General features: G+C 39.5%; 1 protein-coding gene across 3 annotated transcripts in view; it reads left to right on the forward strand.

The window, feature by feature from the left end:
- Positions 1 to 16,122, forward strand: part of ADCYAP1R1 (ADCYAP receptor type I) — a gene marked incomplete at both ends in the record, with an annotated part of 109,650 nt that overhangs the window by 53,108 nt on the left and 40,420 nt on the right. For all 3 annotated transcript variants that reach the window (XM_082306346.1, XM_082306345.1, XM_082306347.1), the window contains 2 exons: positions 1,316 to 1,423; positions 15,502 to 15,537. In XM_082306346.1, coding sequence (XP_082162472.1) covers positions 1,316 to 1,423; positions 15,502 to 15,537 — 144 coding nt within the window. The remainder of the gene's footprint in view (positions 1 to 1,315; positions 1,424 to 15,501; positions 15,538 to 16,122) is intronic.

A 16,122-nucleotide genomic window follows, 5' to 3' on the forward strand; every position in this document is an offset into this window, starting at 1 on the left:
ACCTAGTAAGATGTTGGTTTACAGAATTACAGGAGGGCTTATGCTTCTTGAAAGCCAGTCATAGTTTGTCATGTCTCTGACACAGTGATCAGAAAGAAGCAGGAGCTGGGCTCCTTATTGTATTTACAATAGCAGACAGGACCTGAATTTTTCCCATATCCTAAGAGAACGCAACTCCTATCCACAATCCCACCATGCATGTAGCAGAAGGTTGGTTCTTTACCACTCAAATCTTTAGTTCAAAGTTTGTTACCTGGAGCCTAATCTTGAACAGTTGTTAAAGGCCTGATTCTGTCTTTAGTTTATGCAAGAAATCATTAGGGGTCAAAATCATCCTTTTGACATTGTGCATTTATATTCTGTACAGCAAAAACTGCAGTGCAGGTAGTGAATGATATTATGACAGTTTTTTACTAATGGAGGACATTTCTAGTTACAATATTTTTTTAAGAAAATGAACAACATGAAAGAGGTGAGCTTCCCTCACATATCCACAAAACTGGCTGTAGGATGAATCTCTTTTTCAGTTTCCAATCATCTCCCTGGATCAAATTCCAAAACGTGTTAGTACCCAACCTTTTACAAGGTTGATTAGAGCCAACAGAAATTTCTGGAATTTAAATCAAAGATGCCTAAAGATTTAACTCAGCAATACTGAAAGATGGCTAAGTGATACTAAAAGATAGGTACGTGGCTGTAGATTTTATGCTCAAGGGAAGATTTGTTTCTGGTGTATGTTGGAGTGATTTAACTGGGACTAAGAAAGGGGAGCTACAAAGAAGATGGAGACTCCCTTTTTACAAGGAGTCCCATGGTGAGGACAAGGGGTAACAGGTACAAGTTACTCCCAGGGAGATTCCGATTGGACACAAGAGGTAAATTTGTCACAATGAGAACAGTCAATCATTGGAATAATCTCCCTAGGGAAGTGGTTGACTCTGCTACGCTGAACACATTTAAGACTCAGCTGGACACGGTGCTGGGCCATCTCATCTAGATTGTGCTAGAAAGGTTGGACCAGATGATCCTCGAGGTCCCTTCCAACCTGGTATTCTATGATTCTATGAAATGTCATCTTCTGCTAGGGTAAAGTCTGGTCATTATTGTGCCATGCAACTACATATTTTATGCTATTCCTATGAATGAAAAATATTTTATTCCAGGGAAAGCTTATTAGAAAATCATACTGTTTATTATTCTAAACAAGCTCATTTTTATGGATAGAAGAAAGAACAAACTATAAACCGCAATAACAGTGTGAAGAAAGGAATGGATTTCTGCCACTAATGTATTTTATCCCTCCTTCTTTCTATAGGTTGCCCAGGAATGTGGGACAATATTACATGCTGGAAACCTGCAAGTGTGGGTGAAACTGTCTTTGTCAAGTGTCCTGCACTGTTCAGATTTATCATCTCTGAAGACGGTAAAGTATTTTCTCTTTGTTCTTTGCCTCTGTCTGGTAAAGCTGCATGGCCAGCATGAGTGTAAAACCTCACTTAGATGCTCAGTATAAAGGGAAATCAAAACCAGTTCAGTGGTCTGGAGTTGAGCTTCAGTTTAAGACAATACTGTAGAAAACCAGGATGTTTGTGTATAGATAAGTGTACGTGTGTGTGCGCAGGGATGGGAGGGAATGTGTGAAAAAAGCCTTCACAGACTATACAGCATGAAAATATCACCAACTCTAATTGCTAAAGGGGATGTTCTGCCCTTGGGTGTCCACTGAAATCAATGAGACCTGAAACCATGTTTGGGTTTTGGATAGCTAATCATCAAAATTCAAATCTATTTTAGAAGATAGCTAAAACTCAGAGCTGTGTTCTGTTCATGCCTAAGGAGAACATAGACATGAGATGACTAATGTGAGTAGCTCCCATGTTCAGAGTCCAGAGAAGAGTCAGTGGGAATTGAAAATTCCTGGAGAGATGCAAAAGCTCCATCATGCTCTTTTGTGGTCTGTAGATGTGAGATGTCACCATCCTACTGCCTGTTGCAGCTGGCACCAGCAACCAAGCAAGCAAACAAAGGATCAGAAACTTGCCCAGGGAGTGATTTTGTCAAATGGACTGTTTCTGATTCCAGTGTGTGTTGCTGCTGTCCCTTGTCTTGCAAAACATACTGTAGATGGTCAGCTAAGCTGGTGCATTTTCTCTTTTCTCTCTTTCCCCTACCACTTTATCCTGGACCAAAAGTCCCATGCGTTCACCATGATTGGTAACCAAACCCTATTAGGCCCCAGCTTCAATCCTTATACAGCCTAGCTGCTGCTCCCAAACAAGTTGCTATTAAAAGGAGAACCTACCTTAGTAGTGGTAATACTATCTGACCTACTTGTTAATATTACATATTGCTTTTTCATAGAATCATAGAATCATTAAGGTTGGAAAAGACCCTTAAGACCATCGAGTCCAACCATTAACCTAACACTTCCAAGTCCACCACTAAACCATGTCTTCAAGCACCACATCTATCCTTCTTTTAAATACCTCCAAGGATGGAGACTCAACCACTTCCCTGGGCAGCCTGGTCCAGTGCCTGACTGCCCTTTCGGTGAAGAAGATTTTCCTAATATCTAACCTAAACTTCCCCTGGTGCAGCTTGAGGCCATTTCTTCTCATCCTATCACTCGTTACTTGGGAGAAGAGACTGACCCCCACCTCGCTACAGCCTCCTTTCAGGCAGTTGCAGAGAGCAATAAGGTCTCCCCTCAGCCTCCTCTTCTCCAGACTAAACAGCCCCAGCTCCCTCAGCTGCTCCTCATCAGACTTGTGCTCCAGACCCTTCACCAGCTTCGTTGCCCTTCTTTGGACACACTCCAGCACCTCGATGTCCTTCTTGTAGTGAGGGGCCCAACACTGAACACAGCACTCGAGGTGCGGCCTCACCAGTGCCCAGTACAGGGGCACTATCACCTCCCTGCTCCTGCTGGCCACACTATTCCTGATACAAGCCAGGGTGCCATTGGCCTTCTTGGCCACCTGAGCACACTGCTGGCTCATGTTCAGGCGGCTGTCGACCAACACCCCCAGGTCCTTTTCCTCTGGGCAGCTCTCCAGCCACTCCTCCCCAAGCCTGTAGCATTGCCTGGGGTTGTTGTGACCCAAGTGCAGGACCCGGCACTGAGCCTTGTTGAATCTCATACAGTTGGCCCCAGCCCATCGATCCAGCCTGTCCAGGTCCCTCTGTAGGGCCTTCCTACCCTCCAGCAGATCGACACTTCTGCCCAACTTGGTGTTGTCTGCAAACTTACTGAGGGTGCACTTGATCCCCTCATCCAGATCATCGATAAAGATATTGAACAGGACCGGCCCCAACATTGAGCCCTGGGGAATACCACTTGTGACCAGCCGCCAACTGGATTTGATTTTTAATGGGAAGAGTCTCTGTGCAAGCTACTGTTTACATGATACCAAAAAAACCCTTGTCCTTTTTTTAACCTTTGACATGCATGAAAATTTGCCAGGTAAAAAAGAAAGTGTGTGGATAGGAGGAAATAACTATTAAGTTGTTCACAGCAGATATATGGTATGAGTAGATGTTCTTGAAATTCCCTTTTTTTTTTCTCCCATGATTCCATTAAATGATCTTCCCAGGTGAATGACTGGGAGCCTAAGTCATCCCATCAAACTAACAACAAGCCTTTGCTGATAATTAACACGGTTTTGTCCATTTCTTCCCAGCACCCATCTAGGCTACTGCAGATCACTTAATTAGCACTGTCCACTGAGGAACAAGTTCATCATTTTCCCCCAGGATCCTTTTTCCCAAAGATTATTTTACTAATGTATTATTCATTTAGTCTTGAGTGCAAAATCCTCTTCCTCTGCATTGCCACACACAGAGCACAATTTGTGGGAGACAGCAAGTGTTTCACACACAGTTCCAGGAATGCTGAAATCCTCACCTTTAAATACATCCATCTGAACGCATCCAGGCATTGAAGCAAGTGCCAGTGCTCTTGTGAAATGGAGAAGAATTTAAGGGTGATCATTACCTCATCTAAATTACCCATATGAAACTCAAGCGTTTTCTCTACACAAGTCCTCTAGACTCCATCTGTAGTCAGTGGAGAGAAAGAGACCCACAGAAAGCAATTTATGTTATTCCAAGAGACATGAGGTGAATCATACCTTGGAGATACCTCTTTTTATCCAGCAAGTACTAAGGACAATTCACTTAAACTAGGCACCTAATTTTTGAAAGGGGAAAGATAGGTCCCTCTTTAAATTATCAGGTATGAAAATATAATTACTAGTGTAATTCTATGTGCTTTAATTATAGCCAGTGCAATTAAACATAATCTTTACTGCTGTAATATTGGTTCACTATTGACTCAGTGGGTACCATGGCACTTACTGAGCCATCCACGTTTAGTGATAATAGAAAAAACAACATATCAGCATCCAGTAGGGTTTGTATCCAGCATGGGTAAGGAAGTGTTCTTCACTCTTTTAGTTTTCTTTGGTGGGTTTTTTTTTGTTTGGTTGTTTTGTTTTTTTTTAAATTCTCCATGACTTTGTAATCAATTTTTGTTGACTGCTTGTCATTCAGCCCAACTATCAAACCAATTCTGGTCATGCTTTGGACAGGATATACACTCAACCAAAAGTTTTCTCTATCCAGTTATCACTGATGCTTGCAGCCTGCAGGCAAAATACTTTTATGTTATTTATTGTGCATCAGCAGATGGCTGATATATTGTTATCTTCTGATATAGGTGCAGGAAGCCTGTTGCTCATACAGCGCCTGTCCGAATTTCCATTAGGACCCATCCTTTTTGGTGCCTTGTAATCTACACCCCCTACATACCCTTAAGCTACAGTGTGCTAACACATGGGAACATAACATAACACTTTTTTTCTCTCTCCTTGCCTGTTTTGGGCTCAGAGAGATTGCTAGTTTGATACTATAGAGAGTGGAGCCATGTACATCTACAGCACAGGAAATCTCACCCACTGCCAACCTGTCCACACGCCTCTGCCATGGACCTTTTAACTATTCTTTACTTCAAGGGATGTCCCTGATGCTTCTATTTATATCCCACACAAATAAGGTGCCTTTTCACTTTTACTGATGAAATTTCTTTTCCATGGTGCTATCATTTCTGAAGTAATTAAGGCTAGGAGGGCTCTTGAGAAACTGTCTAACCTGTCTCCCTCCTCAAAGGCAAGGTTAGCTCAATGCGATCTATTCCAGAGCTTAACTAACCTGTTACCTGTTAATGGGAAAGACTATTTTATTTTTCTAAATAAAAAGTAATATAGATCTTAGAAAACAAATATTTATATAAAATGAAAAGCTCTACTATAACTAGAGCTATGTAAAACAAAGGCCTGAAATAATATTTTTAAATTATTTGCCTAGGATTTTCAGACCTGTTCACATACTGTACTTCACATTTGACCTGTAGCAAGGTGCTGGTGTGACCCTAGGGGAAGAGTAGTCAGTCCAATGTAACCATATGTCCTGCTTTCTTTATCTCCTTACAGGATCACTAACAAAAGTGACAGCTGTTACCTCTTGTAGCGCTGGCTTTGAGGGGTTTTTGGACATCTGTTCAGTAGGAACAAAACCAAGATTCATAATTCATTAGATAAACAAATAAACATTTAATTTGGAGTAGTTTGAAATCTTGACAGATCTGTCTGGGTTTGCACTAGTGACCTCAAGGTGGAAATATCTATATCCATAATCACTCTCCTGGGTGAATCAGCATGAGTTTTCACTATCATTGCTGCTAATTTTAATTAGCCAAGTATATTTGCTTCAATGAGGGCTTAATGAAAAAAGTCATATTTTATGATGGTTCCTTAAATAAAGGGTTATTAGATAACTAAAATGTTTCTAAGACACAGCTAATCACATTTTATAGATTGTTATAGTATCCTCTGGCTGCTGCTATGTTTCTAGAATACGTAACTAGGCTAAGCACTGATGCTAATATTTATTAATAGCATATTCATTCTTAATACAACAAAATTTTTATATGACCATAAATCATTTTTACAAGCAATAGCAATAACTTTAAATTATACTTCTAAAAAGTTTGTCCTATGAAGCGCTGAAGCACCTGTAGGTACAGCTGCTTGTATAACAACAGGCAAACCATATGATGTGTTAATCTTAAAGAGGGAATAGGCGTTCTCTCACTTGGCTTTGGATATCTAAAAGTTGTATGTATAAGTCCGATCTGATCACATGGATTTCTGGTTCAGTAAATGGAAAGCAATGGGTACTTGTAGAAGATGTTTCTTCTGACTTATCCCAAGTGCTTATCTTGAGATGAATGAAGGCATTGGAGGGCACTGGGTTTTTTATGAGTTTCAGAAAGGAATTTGGCTGCCTTGACTTGGATGACTGATTTCCATATGCAGTGAAATGGAAAAAAAAAAAAAATAAAAAAAGACTGCAAAATAAAAATTAACCAACTAAACTGTCATCTGGAGAGATACTTTGTTGAAAAGTTATCTATGGATTTAGCTAAAAATACCAGCTGTTGCTGGTTTTAACTTGAAAATATACTCTGCTCTAACCCTCACTGCAATTGAACTGAGGAGTGACATTTGAACTGCTGTCAACACCATACAGAAAGCCCAATGTTAAATCCCATGCTGTGTGGTTGGTGACCCTTCCTTGTAAAATTTAATTTCACCTCTCTGCTCCTCCAAAATCACCAGAATTTTTCATTTGCTTTCAGATGCAGACTGTGAACAAAAAGATCATTCTCAAAAATCTCTCCACATGAAAAAAACATATTAGTTCCCAAGTCTTTTTTAATCTAGTAGGTTAGGGATTTACAGTGGATTTCCTTCTAGAGGGTTCCTAAATATTAATTTTTTTTCCTCTTCAACATTCATTTCTTTGATTGATATCCATCAATTCACAATTTTATTTTCACTGGGAGCTATAACTTGCATGATGTCGCTGTTGTATATTATGCTTTCCCCAGTGCCTTCCCAGTACCAACTCCAGAGACAACCACTCTAGAATGGGGTATATTTAAAGCATTCTAAGGTATCTTTGCAAAGGAAGAAAAAAAGAAAAGTGTGTCAAGCCGTGATGTTGTATTTCAGTATGATATGGTAAGACCTAGAGATGGCCCCAACATAGTGATCTGCATTCCCAGCTGGAAAATTTTCTCTGTTTTGTTCTTTTTCCCTTTTTTCCCAGACAGAGGTGATACTGCCTGGCAGTGGAAATCTACAGAAGCCAAGTCTGTGCTTTTCTTTCTTTGCCCTGCACAGCTGAGATATTCTGGAACCTGTAAAGCCACATTACTCAAACGGACCATTGAAAGAAACTCAATAGCCAGATCAGAAATGAGCATATTTTTAGATCTTTGATTTACAGTAAAAACTAATACAAATGATAATAGACAGTTTCTGAGCATTGCCATATGCTCCACATTGAGAAAATTCTTTCATTCACAAATCCAAATGATAAATATGATTAGCTCTTACTGAATCTTCCAGCAATTGAGAATGTTTATCTAGTGCTCCGTCTAGGGCACTAGCTGCTACACCCAAAAGAGCATTACTAGAAAGCATGGTTTGCTATGTAAGACAGAGAAAACATACATGATTTTTACCAAAGACATAAAACATATCCTATGTTGATACAAGGATTAAGGGGTCCCGATTAAAATTCAGTAGAATAAAGAATGTATCCAGGTATTATAGAATTTAAGAGGGAATTATATCCTATGCTCACATTTTTCAACAAAACTGTTTAGCTTGCTGTTACTCTGGAAGTTATATGACTTCAGTGCTTAGCCAACAAGCTTTATTGTCCCCAAAAACAAGAAATTGAAAAGAGTCTATTACTGATCCCATTAAAAACACTGGGAGACGCTCAAGTACTTTGTCGTAAGAACACCAAGCCTCGTATATTCTGCACTAGAGATATCATGGGTGGACAATGGGATTTATGAATGCAGGGTTAATTGGATTTGGGAAGCCATCTGTGGCTTTTTTCTCCTGTCTGAGTTTAGACGTTATCCCTAATCAAACAGAATAAGATGACAGGAGAAGATTTAATGAGAGGGGAAGTGATTGCTGCATGTTCACATGTGGAAAGCCCTTCTGTGTCATTTCTGGGGAAACAGGCCTGGTAAACTCTTTAAGTGCTGACTATGTACCACTGTGAAAATGCTACGTAACTCCCAAACTGGGTGAAAAGACAATAAAAGTCATTGTCTTCCCAAGGTGAAAGCTGATGAAAATATTTGCAAATTACAGTTTCTATTTGTTTGGGTTATGCATTGATGTTTTTTGATATAGACAGAAAGAAAAGGTGACTGTTAAACATCAGGGGCCTTATAAACAACCAAATGTATCAGGAAGATTGTGCACTTGTTTTCTACTGAAGTAGAAGATGCAGGTTTTCTTTACTACTCGCTGAAATTAAGGTCAGCATTGCAGCAGACTGAAATTGGAAATTGCATTTACCTGTCAAATAGGCAAGGCAAAAGATCAATGTAAAGGGCATACTTTTGCTTCACCCTTCACTTTATATAAGATCACATGTAGCATTCAGAAGCAAGTTCAATGCAAAGGTATCTGGCTTTTTATATATATGCCAGCTAAAGGTTTTGGACAGCTTTCAAAGCTGTCTGCAGATTGCATATGTGTTATTGTTGCTTAGTGTTCAGCAAATCCTAGAAAGAATTGTGACATAAAGAACGGGTGCAAGAGACCTACCAAGTGTTGATGTTAAAAATAATAAGTCTTGCCAATAATCAAGATAACAGTGCTTACTAGATAACAAGTCCTTTCCTGCTGGTTTTCATTCCTAGGCTTTCCATAGGCAGTAAAGCCATGGAATTACTTCAGCTTTTCCAAAGAGAGGAGGACAAGCTATAATTAAGCATGCCTCCTTGCTCACACCATCACAAAGTCTATCTGCAATGCAGAAGGAAATGGGAAGAAAATATTGCCATCAAAGAATAGTAACTGTGTCTACATTTCCAATCAAGTAGTTAAGGCCTCATAGGTGCTTTTTACAGGAAAAGGACATCTTATGGCCTTTCCCACCAAATTATGGGGACATAAGACTCTGTGCCTCTGATACTCAAACATACAACATGACCAACAGCATCTCAGCTAAAGATCAAGTCCTTAGTCCTTTGCAAGATGGCATCCTGCAGTGGCCAGGGGAAAGCTGTAATGCAGCTCAAGACCTCTGTCAATATGATCTGAAAGCTAATTTGACCTTGGAAAATAAAAAAATCATGCTCCTCTGGGAAGCATGCAAGCGTGGAACATGCCGAGAGCTGCTGAGTAGTTTGGAGAACGCTTGGACAGCGAAAGATAATACATTGAAGTATCACTCTAGATGCAACATGGGCAGATGCTTCAAACTTTACTAGCAGTCTTTGCTCTATTCTCGTTTCTCCTCTTGACTCACATAACTGAGAAAGGAGTTCCAGTTGATTGTAAGATTTTAGGTGTGGTGGGCAGACCTACAATCCTTGCCTTTAAGCAAGCGATTCAATATGCTTTCTTCTCTGGGACTTATAACTGATAATCTCCATTGGACAACTTTTCTTATTTTCTGTGTTTCTCATTTGAAAAACATTTCCCTTTCTCTGAAATATGACCGCTGCCCTCTTTGGAGCTAAGAGACCCTTCAATAGTATTTGCATTGATCTTGCACTGTGATGGATGCTCCCGTGACAGCCAGCCTCATAGGAAGGGTACACATAATGTTTAGATGATGCCTAGCAGTTGCTATGGTGACCTCAGCCCACTGCTAGTTTCATAGCCTTTGATAGAAAAGAGGAAGAAAAGAAGAAAGTCATAATTTCCCTTACATGTTATTGATCATATCTGTGCACCAGACCTGCCTCAGCCAGCCCTGTGTACTATAGCCTTTATGTTCTCCATACAGGACCTCACTGGTATTCTCCTGTGATCTCCAGGCATGATTCACTGTGTCTTCTTGTCTCTATGTCATGAAACCATATGCCCTGAAATTAGTATGGGATATAGGAAGAAAGGACTTGTACAGCAGTTCCATCACTGCCTTCACTGCAACATTTTGCACCAACCACTGGGTAACAAAGAAGTTGCAGAAGCTAGTTCATCTCATCCTGTGGTAGATGTCTAAAACAAATCACCCTCTGGAAGTGCCAGTCTCTTTGCCCTTTATGGGAGGAGACTTAAAAAACAGATGAACTTATCTTCAGGTGGGTAAACTACATGGGTTGAATTTGCCCCACAGGATCAGTTCCTCAGATGTCCTTAGGCACCAGTTCTTATTCAAACATGCAAATATGAACCAAGCTTCCAATCTTATCCTTAATTTTCCTCTGCCTCAGTTTTCTTGTTTTCTAGATACAATGAACAATAACAATTTTGTACTGTCTCTGTGCAAGCCCTGTGTTCACAAATCCCTTTGACAAGGGAAATGGCAATATACAGTAAATGCCAAGTGACTAATGACTTTCAATCTGTAGTTTAAAATATTGTCTGTGGGGCATGATGCTGGAGAGACCAAAACCCCTGGAAATAGTGGAGGAAAGCACTTAAAATAGGGAAAGGTCTGGGAACCTGTAAGGCCATGTACTCTGTAACCTTGTCTGGCTGCCACTTTCTACAGGTCCTGTTAATGAGGTTGTAAAGACCTAGCAGCTGATTCTGGATCCCTTTCATCCCCCCAAAAAAGAGGCGTAATGAAGGAACTGGGGTGATTTGATAGTGTGCATGTGGGGTTGTGTGGGCCCAGGTACAGGACTGGGCAGAGGGCATTAGAAGCAGCAGGCAGGGTGCAAGCGGTGTCTGTGTGGGGAGCTCAGAAAGCCCCAGAAAAGCTGCTAAGTAGACTGCTGTTGCCGACTGCGGCTTTGCCAGCCGGCTGAACAGATTGCTGGTGCATAAAAGCAGCATGCAGCAATAGGGAAGGGAGCGAAAAGGCACAGTGTGGTGGATGCTGTGGAGCCGGGCATGAGAGCTCGCTGATTTATTTTGTATTTGTAAATTAAACGTTAAGCTTCTAATCAGTGCTATATAAAACAAGAAACAATGGAATTCCTGCCTAACCAGCTCATTATTCACGTAGCTGGACAGCATAATAACAAGTGATTGTAGGAAATGTTTTCCATAACCTCTCTCTGCCCCAACCTCTGCACTTTCTGAAGGGACAGAATTAACATGCAGTAAAACCAGTGAGAGCTTTACACATTGATCTCAGTTCTGTCAAAATCCAACCTTATGGAGGATTACCCATGTGGATCACTCCTCCAACCCATAATACTGAGATGGGAACAATAAGAATAAGGGAAAAGTGTGGGCAAGCCATTTCAGGACAGAATAGTTTTGGAAGCCTTTCATTCCCACCCCCCAGCCACTAGTAGGGAACAAATGCTGGAACAAAAGGGTTAAATGCAAGTTGTGCTCAGATAAACAAATCTATGGGAGATAAAGCAGTTGCCATGCCAGCTGACACCGAAAGCAGCCAGCACAAATTTGGCACGAAAGAGATGATCTAAAAGGCTGCGCTGAGCTCTGAGGCTCATCGTACACAGACTGTTTCTTGGCTTTAGCTTGGCCAGTCCTGTTCACTTTAAATCAGAAGCAACAATTGCTTGCATCAAATTTCTCATCCGTTGGAGGATAGTGAGGAGGTAGTTATGCTTTCTGGGGCTCAGCACATGAAAAGCAAGGAAGAAAGTCTGATAAATGTGCAAGAAAAGGGCATGAAAGGTCTGGGCCTCTGCCACTGACTCTGTGGGTAGCCATTGGCAAGTCTTTTGATTTTTTTTTTTCTTCTCCCACCTCTTCATGTAGAAAATAAAAGTAAGCAATATTTTCTGTGTTTGGTTTCTCTGTTTGGTCTTTGGAACTGCCAATTCAGCATTCTGATGGATCTTCTCTAGGGTCTCTAAGTAGTACTGCAAATAACATCTAATTAATAATGACAGTTAAAGCACTAATGGAAGATTTGCTTCCCAAAGAGAGACACTTACCTATTCAGTCTGGTCAAATAGTGAATACTATCTGTCAACATACTGGAGAAACCATCCTTTGTCAAGGATAACATTAGCTTCCTCAGGAGTTTATTGACTAATGTGAGCAATTATTGATTTAAAAAATTGTGTTCTAAGACACTGTTTAATAGCTGCTGTTGGGTCGATCTTTCTGTAGTTTGGGCTGTGCTGTTATTTAACTGCATGTGAGGTGCACAGGTGTCAATGTAAGTCATGACTGTAATCCTTGAATTAAAATCCTGAAAAATGGGTTTCCAGTCAAAATGCAGATGAAAAGCATATTTTATTTATTCTTCATTGGTGGGGTAGTAATGTATTTCATCTAGCCTGTGGCATAATCATCCTGATGGGCTTTCTCTGCTTCATCAGTGACCTCTGATGCCCAGTTTCTCATTGTTTATGTCCTAAGAGTAAGGCAACGAGGAGACTCGTGTGAAAGCCCATGCAGTGAGGTGCCATACAATTTTGCCCATTACATCGATGACACCAGAGTAATTTTGCTGAAGTCTCTCTAGAGTCAGAAGTGCACTCAGGTGAAAAAAAAAAAAAAAACCAAAAACAAAAACACAGTTTCGAGGTAATAGTCTGAAAAATGAGGAGGACTGCCCTATGTCTGGACTTCCCACAAATGCAAGCTCAGGCCTTGTCCATATATATGTAGATATGTTAAATGTTAAGCACAGAAATAATCCAAATTAACTCCATTGCACTCTTATACATGTGAGCAAACATAGTCATTGGCACAGTTATCTGTCATGTAAACACCCATATTCTAGTGCAGGGTACATAAACATTTGGTGTCAGAGAGAAGGGCAGCAGCAGCATGCAGGAATTTAAAGCCAGATGGTGGCTATATGTTCCCTCATTGTGTGCTTATATGCATACGCACACAAATATAATTGTATGTGCGTATGATATCCCAACACTCATTAGATGAACTTTGACTTTTAGTTGTAATTCAGGGCGTAATGTTCAGTGTAAATCTAATTGACTTTCCAGTAGCTTAACTTATTTGTGCAAATTAGGTTGATGGATCAAGCCTAAAAGCCTGTATAGTAAAAGGTGGTACTTGAACTTTCTTCAGTACATTATCAAGGACTCAGACGTAGAAAAATACGTTAATAAAAGGCAAGTTTGCTCCTACAGCAATCAGAAAATTAACATTGTTGAAAATGTGAATCCCTTTGTAATGTCCAAATACAGTTAAAATGCAATAATAATTTGGGTATATAAAAAAATTATTAATATAAAACCCTCTTCATCTTACAAACCTACATTAATATAATGTTTTAACTGTTATTACTGATGTCATGAAATTCAAAATGAACTAAAATCTAATATTTTAACATCAGTGTGACCAGCTACCACCCATATTTAGAGTGAAATAATGGTAATTTTTATTTTTTACTTTTTAGACTATAGGAATAAAATAGCTAAATTTAAAACACTTAATTTTTTTTTAAAAAGATATTTTTCTGATCAATAAGTGTAACATGCCAGGATGCCAGAAACATCAGGCTTCAATCTACTTAATATTGACCTGGTCTTCCTCCAACAAGAATCCTGGAAAGTTTGTAATATCACATTTCAGGATTTAAGCCACACTGTACAACTGATAAACTAAAACTGGATTTTTATAAGTCAAAAAGTTTTTGGATGTTTTTTGCAGCTTCTTCTTACCCTGCTTCTGTGGGTCAGGCTATTGAGTGAGGTGACTTCATGTAAGGAACCAGTTCCATTATGAGCTACTGATTTTAGTGGCAGCAGGCTGTGAGAGACACTGTGAAAGACACTGATCACAGGACAGTGGCTTGCTCTTTGATCCCCTGCCTAATAAAACCACAGGTAAAAATTCCCACAGGATATCCTAAAGTGGGTATTCTGAATTCAGATTTTAGCAACATAGGCACCTATATCTGAGCTCTACCACCGTTAATAAACTTTTTGTAGGCTCAGGAGGGAAACAGGTCTGCCCAAAATATTCTGCACCGGCATCCCTGTTATTCTGCCAAGAATCTGGAGCACAGCCATAGCACTTCTGCAGCATCTGGTAATTTAGTCTGATGCAGCAGGTTGAATGATCTTCGCTGGAAAATGTTTGCTCAGAGCGTTGGTGACTGCTCTTCAGAATTAGTATACCTACCCAATCGTTGCAAACATCCAAGAATTCTCAGACGTGAAATCTTGAAAGCAGCTGGAGTTGGGCAAAGAAGCCAGGAGACCAAGGGCATTCTCATCATGGCTTTCAGGATTAACCTTCCAGAGTCACTGGTGGGTTGAATGTGTAGGTTTGATGTTGAATACATCCATTCAAAGGCACCGTACAGCCCACCCAATGCTTCAGCTTAGTTTTCTAGACTCCCACTATCACCTTCACACTAACTCCTCTGTTTTCTGTCTTAGAAGATCAAAAAGCACATCTGATTTATTTTAGAGGAGAGAGAGAAATCAATGAATTTAAAATTATTGCATGATAAGGAATTTGAAAAAGTATAAAATATAAAATGCATTTTATGCTGTGCTGAAAAGACTGTCTTTACTATTTTGTTTCCTTAGATGTTGTCTTTCTCCATTCTCATAGGATCAAAATCAATCTTTGTTTGGATTTCACTTCTCATAAAAACTGGCTCATACAAATTGGTGAATGGCTTTTCCAATCCCTAGTCTAGATTTGACCATATGTTCAGGGTGAACAAAGAATAAGGTGAAGTGTTGTGGTTCTTCCAGGGGATACAGAACTAAGCTAATCTAAACATTTAACCTGCCGTAGCGGTCCATGAAATGTTGGAAACATTTTTTCACTGGTCGGTGGGCCACTGGCAGAGCTATTTGCTGACAGCTTTGTCTGGCTTCTCTGCGTCTCCCTGTGCATGATGCAGCAGCACCACTTGGTGGCTTAAAGCAGCTCCTTTTCTTGCATCTCCCAACACCAAGCTTCCGCCAAAATCCACTGAGGGTTCGGGAAAGTCTGACTTCAGTGCAATTTGGGTTAAGTATTTAGTAGGGTGGATGAGACATAGGTTTGAGATAATCCCAACATTTTATTTCTGAAGTATAAAAGAAAGGAAAAGGAAAATTTTTAATGTGAACCCAAACTTTTATTATTTCCCGTTGTAACATTTTGTATTTTTAGTATACAAATCAGCATTAATTTCGGCACAATATTTTGGAAATGTGTGGGTCTTTCTTATTGCAGAACCCACCTCCTCTCTAAGAAAAAAAAAAGAAAAAAAGAAAAAAAAAAACAACCTACAGAAAAGCTCCCTCATCTCTTTTTCATGTCCTTCCTAGAATCTGATGAAACTCCATGATAACCAGAAATTTAACAACATAATGCAATCAACCATCTTCTGAAAAGCACTTTCCACCTATAACTATAAAGTACTGATCTTGAAAAAAAGATTTAAACAAAATATTCTTGCAGTTCTTCTCTGGGCACTGCTACATCCACTCCTGTTATGGGAAGCAAGCTATTATCAAGATCAAGTTAATTATTTTTATGCTTCTAATTTCAGGTTGGGAAGTAGATAACTTGGGGCAAACCCATGCAGGTAAGAACCAGTTGTGTTCACTACGTCCTAGGTACCTCTGTTCTCAAAAATCGTATGTAAAGCACATGATAATATCAGATTATTGAAAAGTTGTTTGTGTATCAGCCATTACGATAATGAATACATGTAGTTCATTGTAACACTCTTATAAAAAGTGAAAGTACAAATCTGATAAGTTTCTAGAAATCAATGTGATCTAACCTAAAACCACAAAATTAAACTGTCTGTCTTACTTAAAACCAATTATTGCTTTCTGTCATTGATGGATGGAAATAATTTTTCATGAATTCTGTGAAAACTGACCATACTTAAATATGTATGGATTATAAATGTAAATTTCTAAAGATATAATAACTGACTTTTATATTTTTACAATAAAATTGGTCCTAATTTGATTGTATGTGGGTTTAGCTGTGTGCTTGCTGCTAGCAGTAGTGATTTTTTTAATTTTATAGGTTCAGCTTTGATTTTAACTCACAAGTAAAACTGTATTTACTTCCTGAACAGGCAGAATCAAGTATTTATTGCCTTTGGGCCTGATCCAAACAAATAAAAATCAATTGGATTCTATTCACTGATTTCCAC

This window comes from Platalea leucorodia (genome assembly GCF_965183815.1).
Source record: "Platalea leucorodia genome assembly, chromosome: 1".
Lineage (NCBI taxonomy): Eukaryota > Metazoa > Chordata > Aves > Pelecaniformes > Threskiornithidae > Platalea > Platalea leucorodia.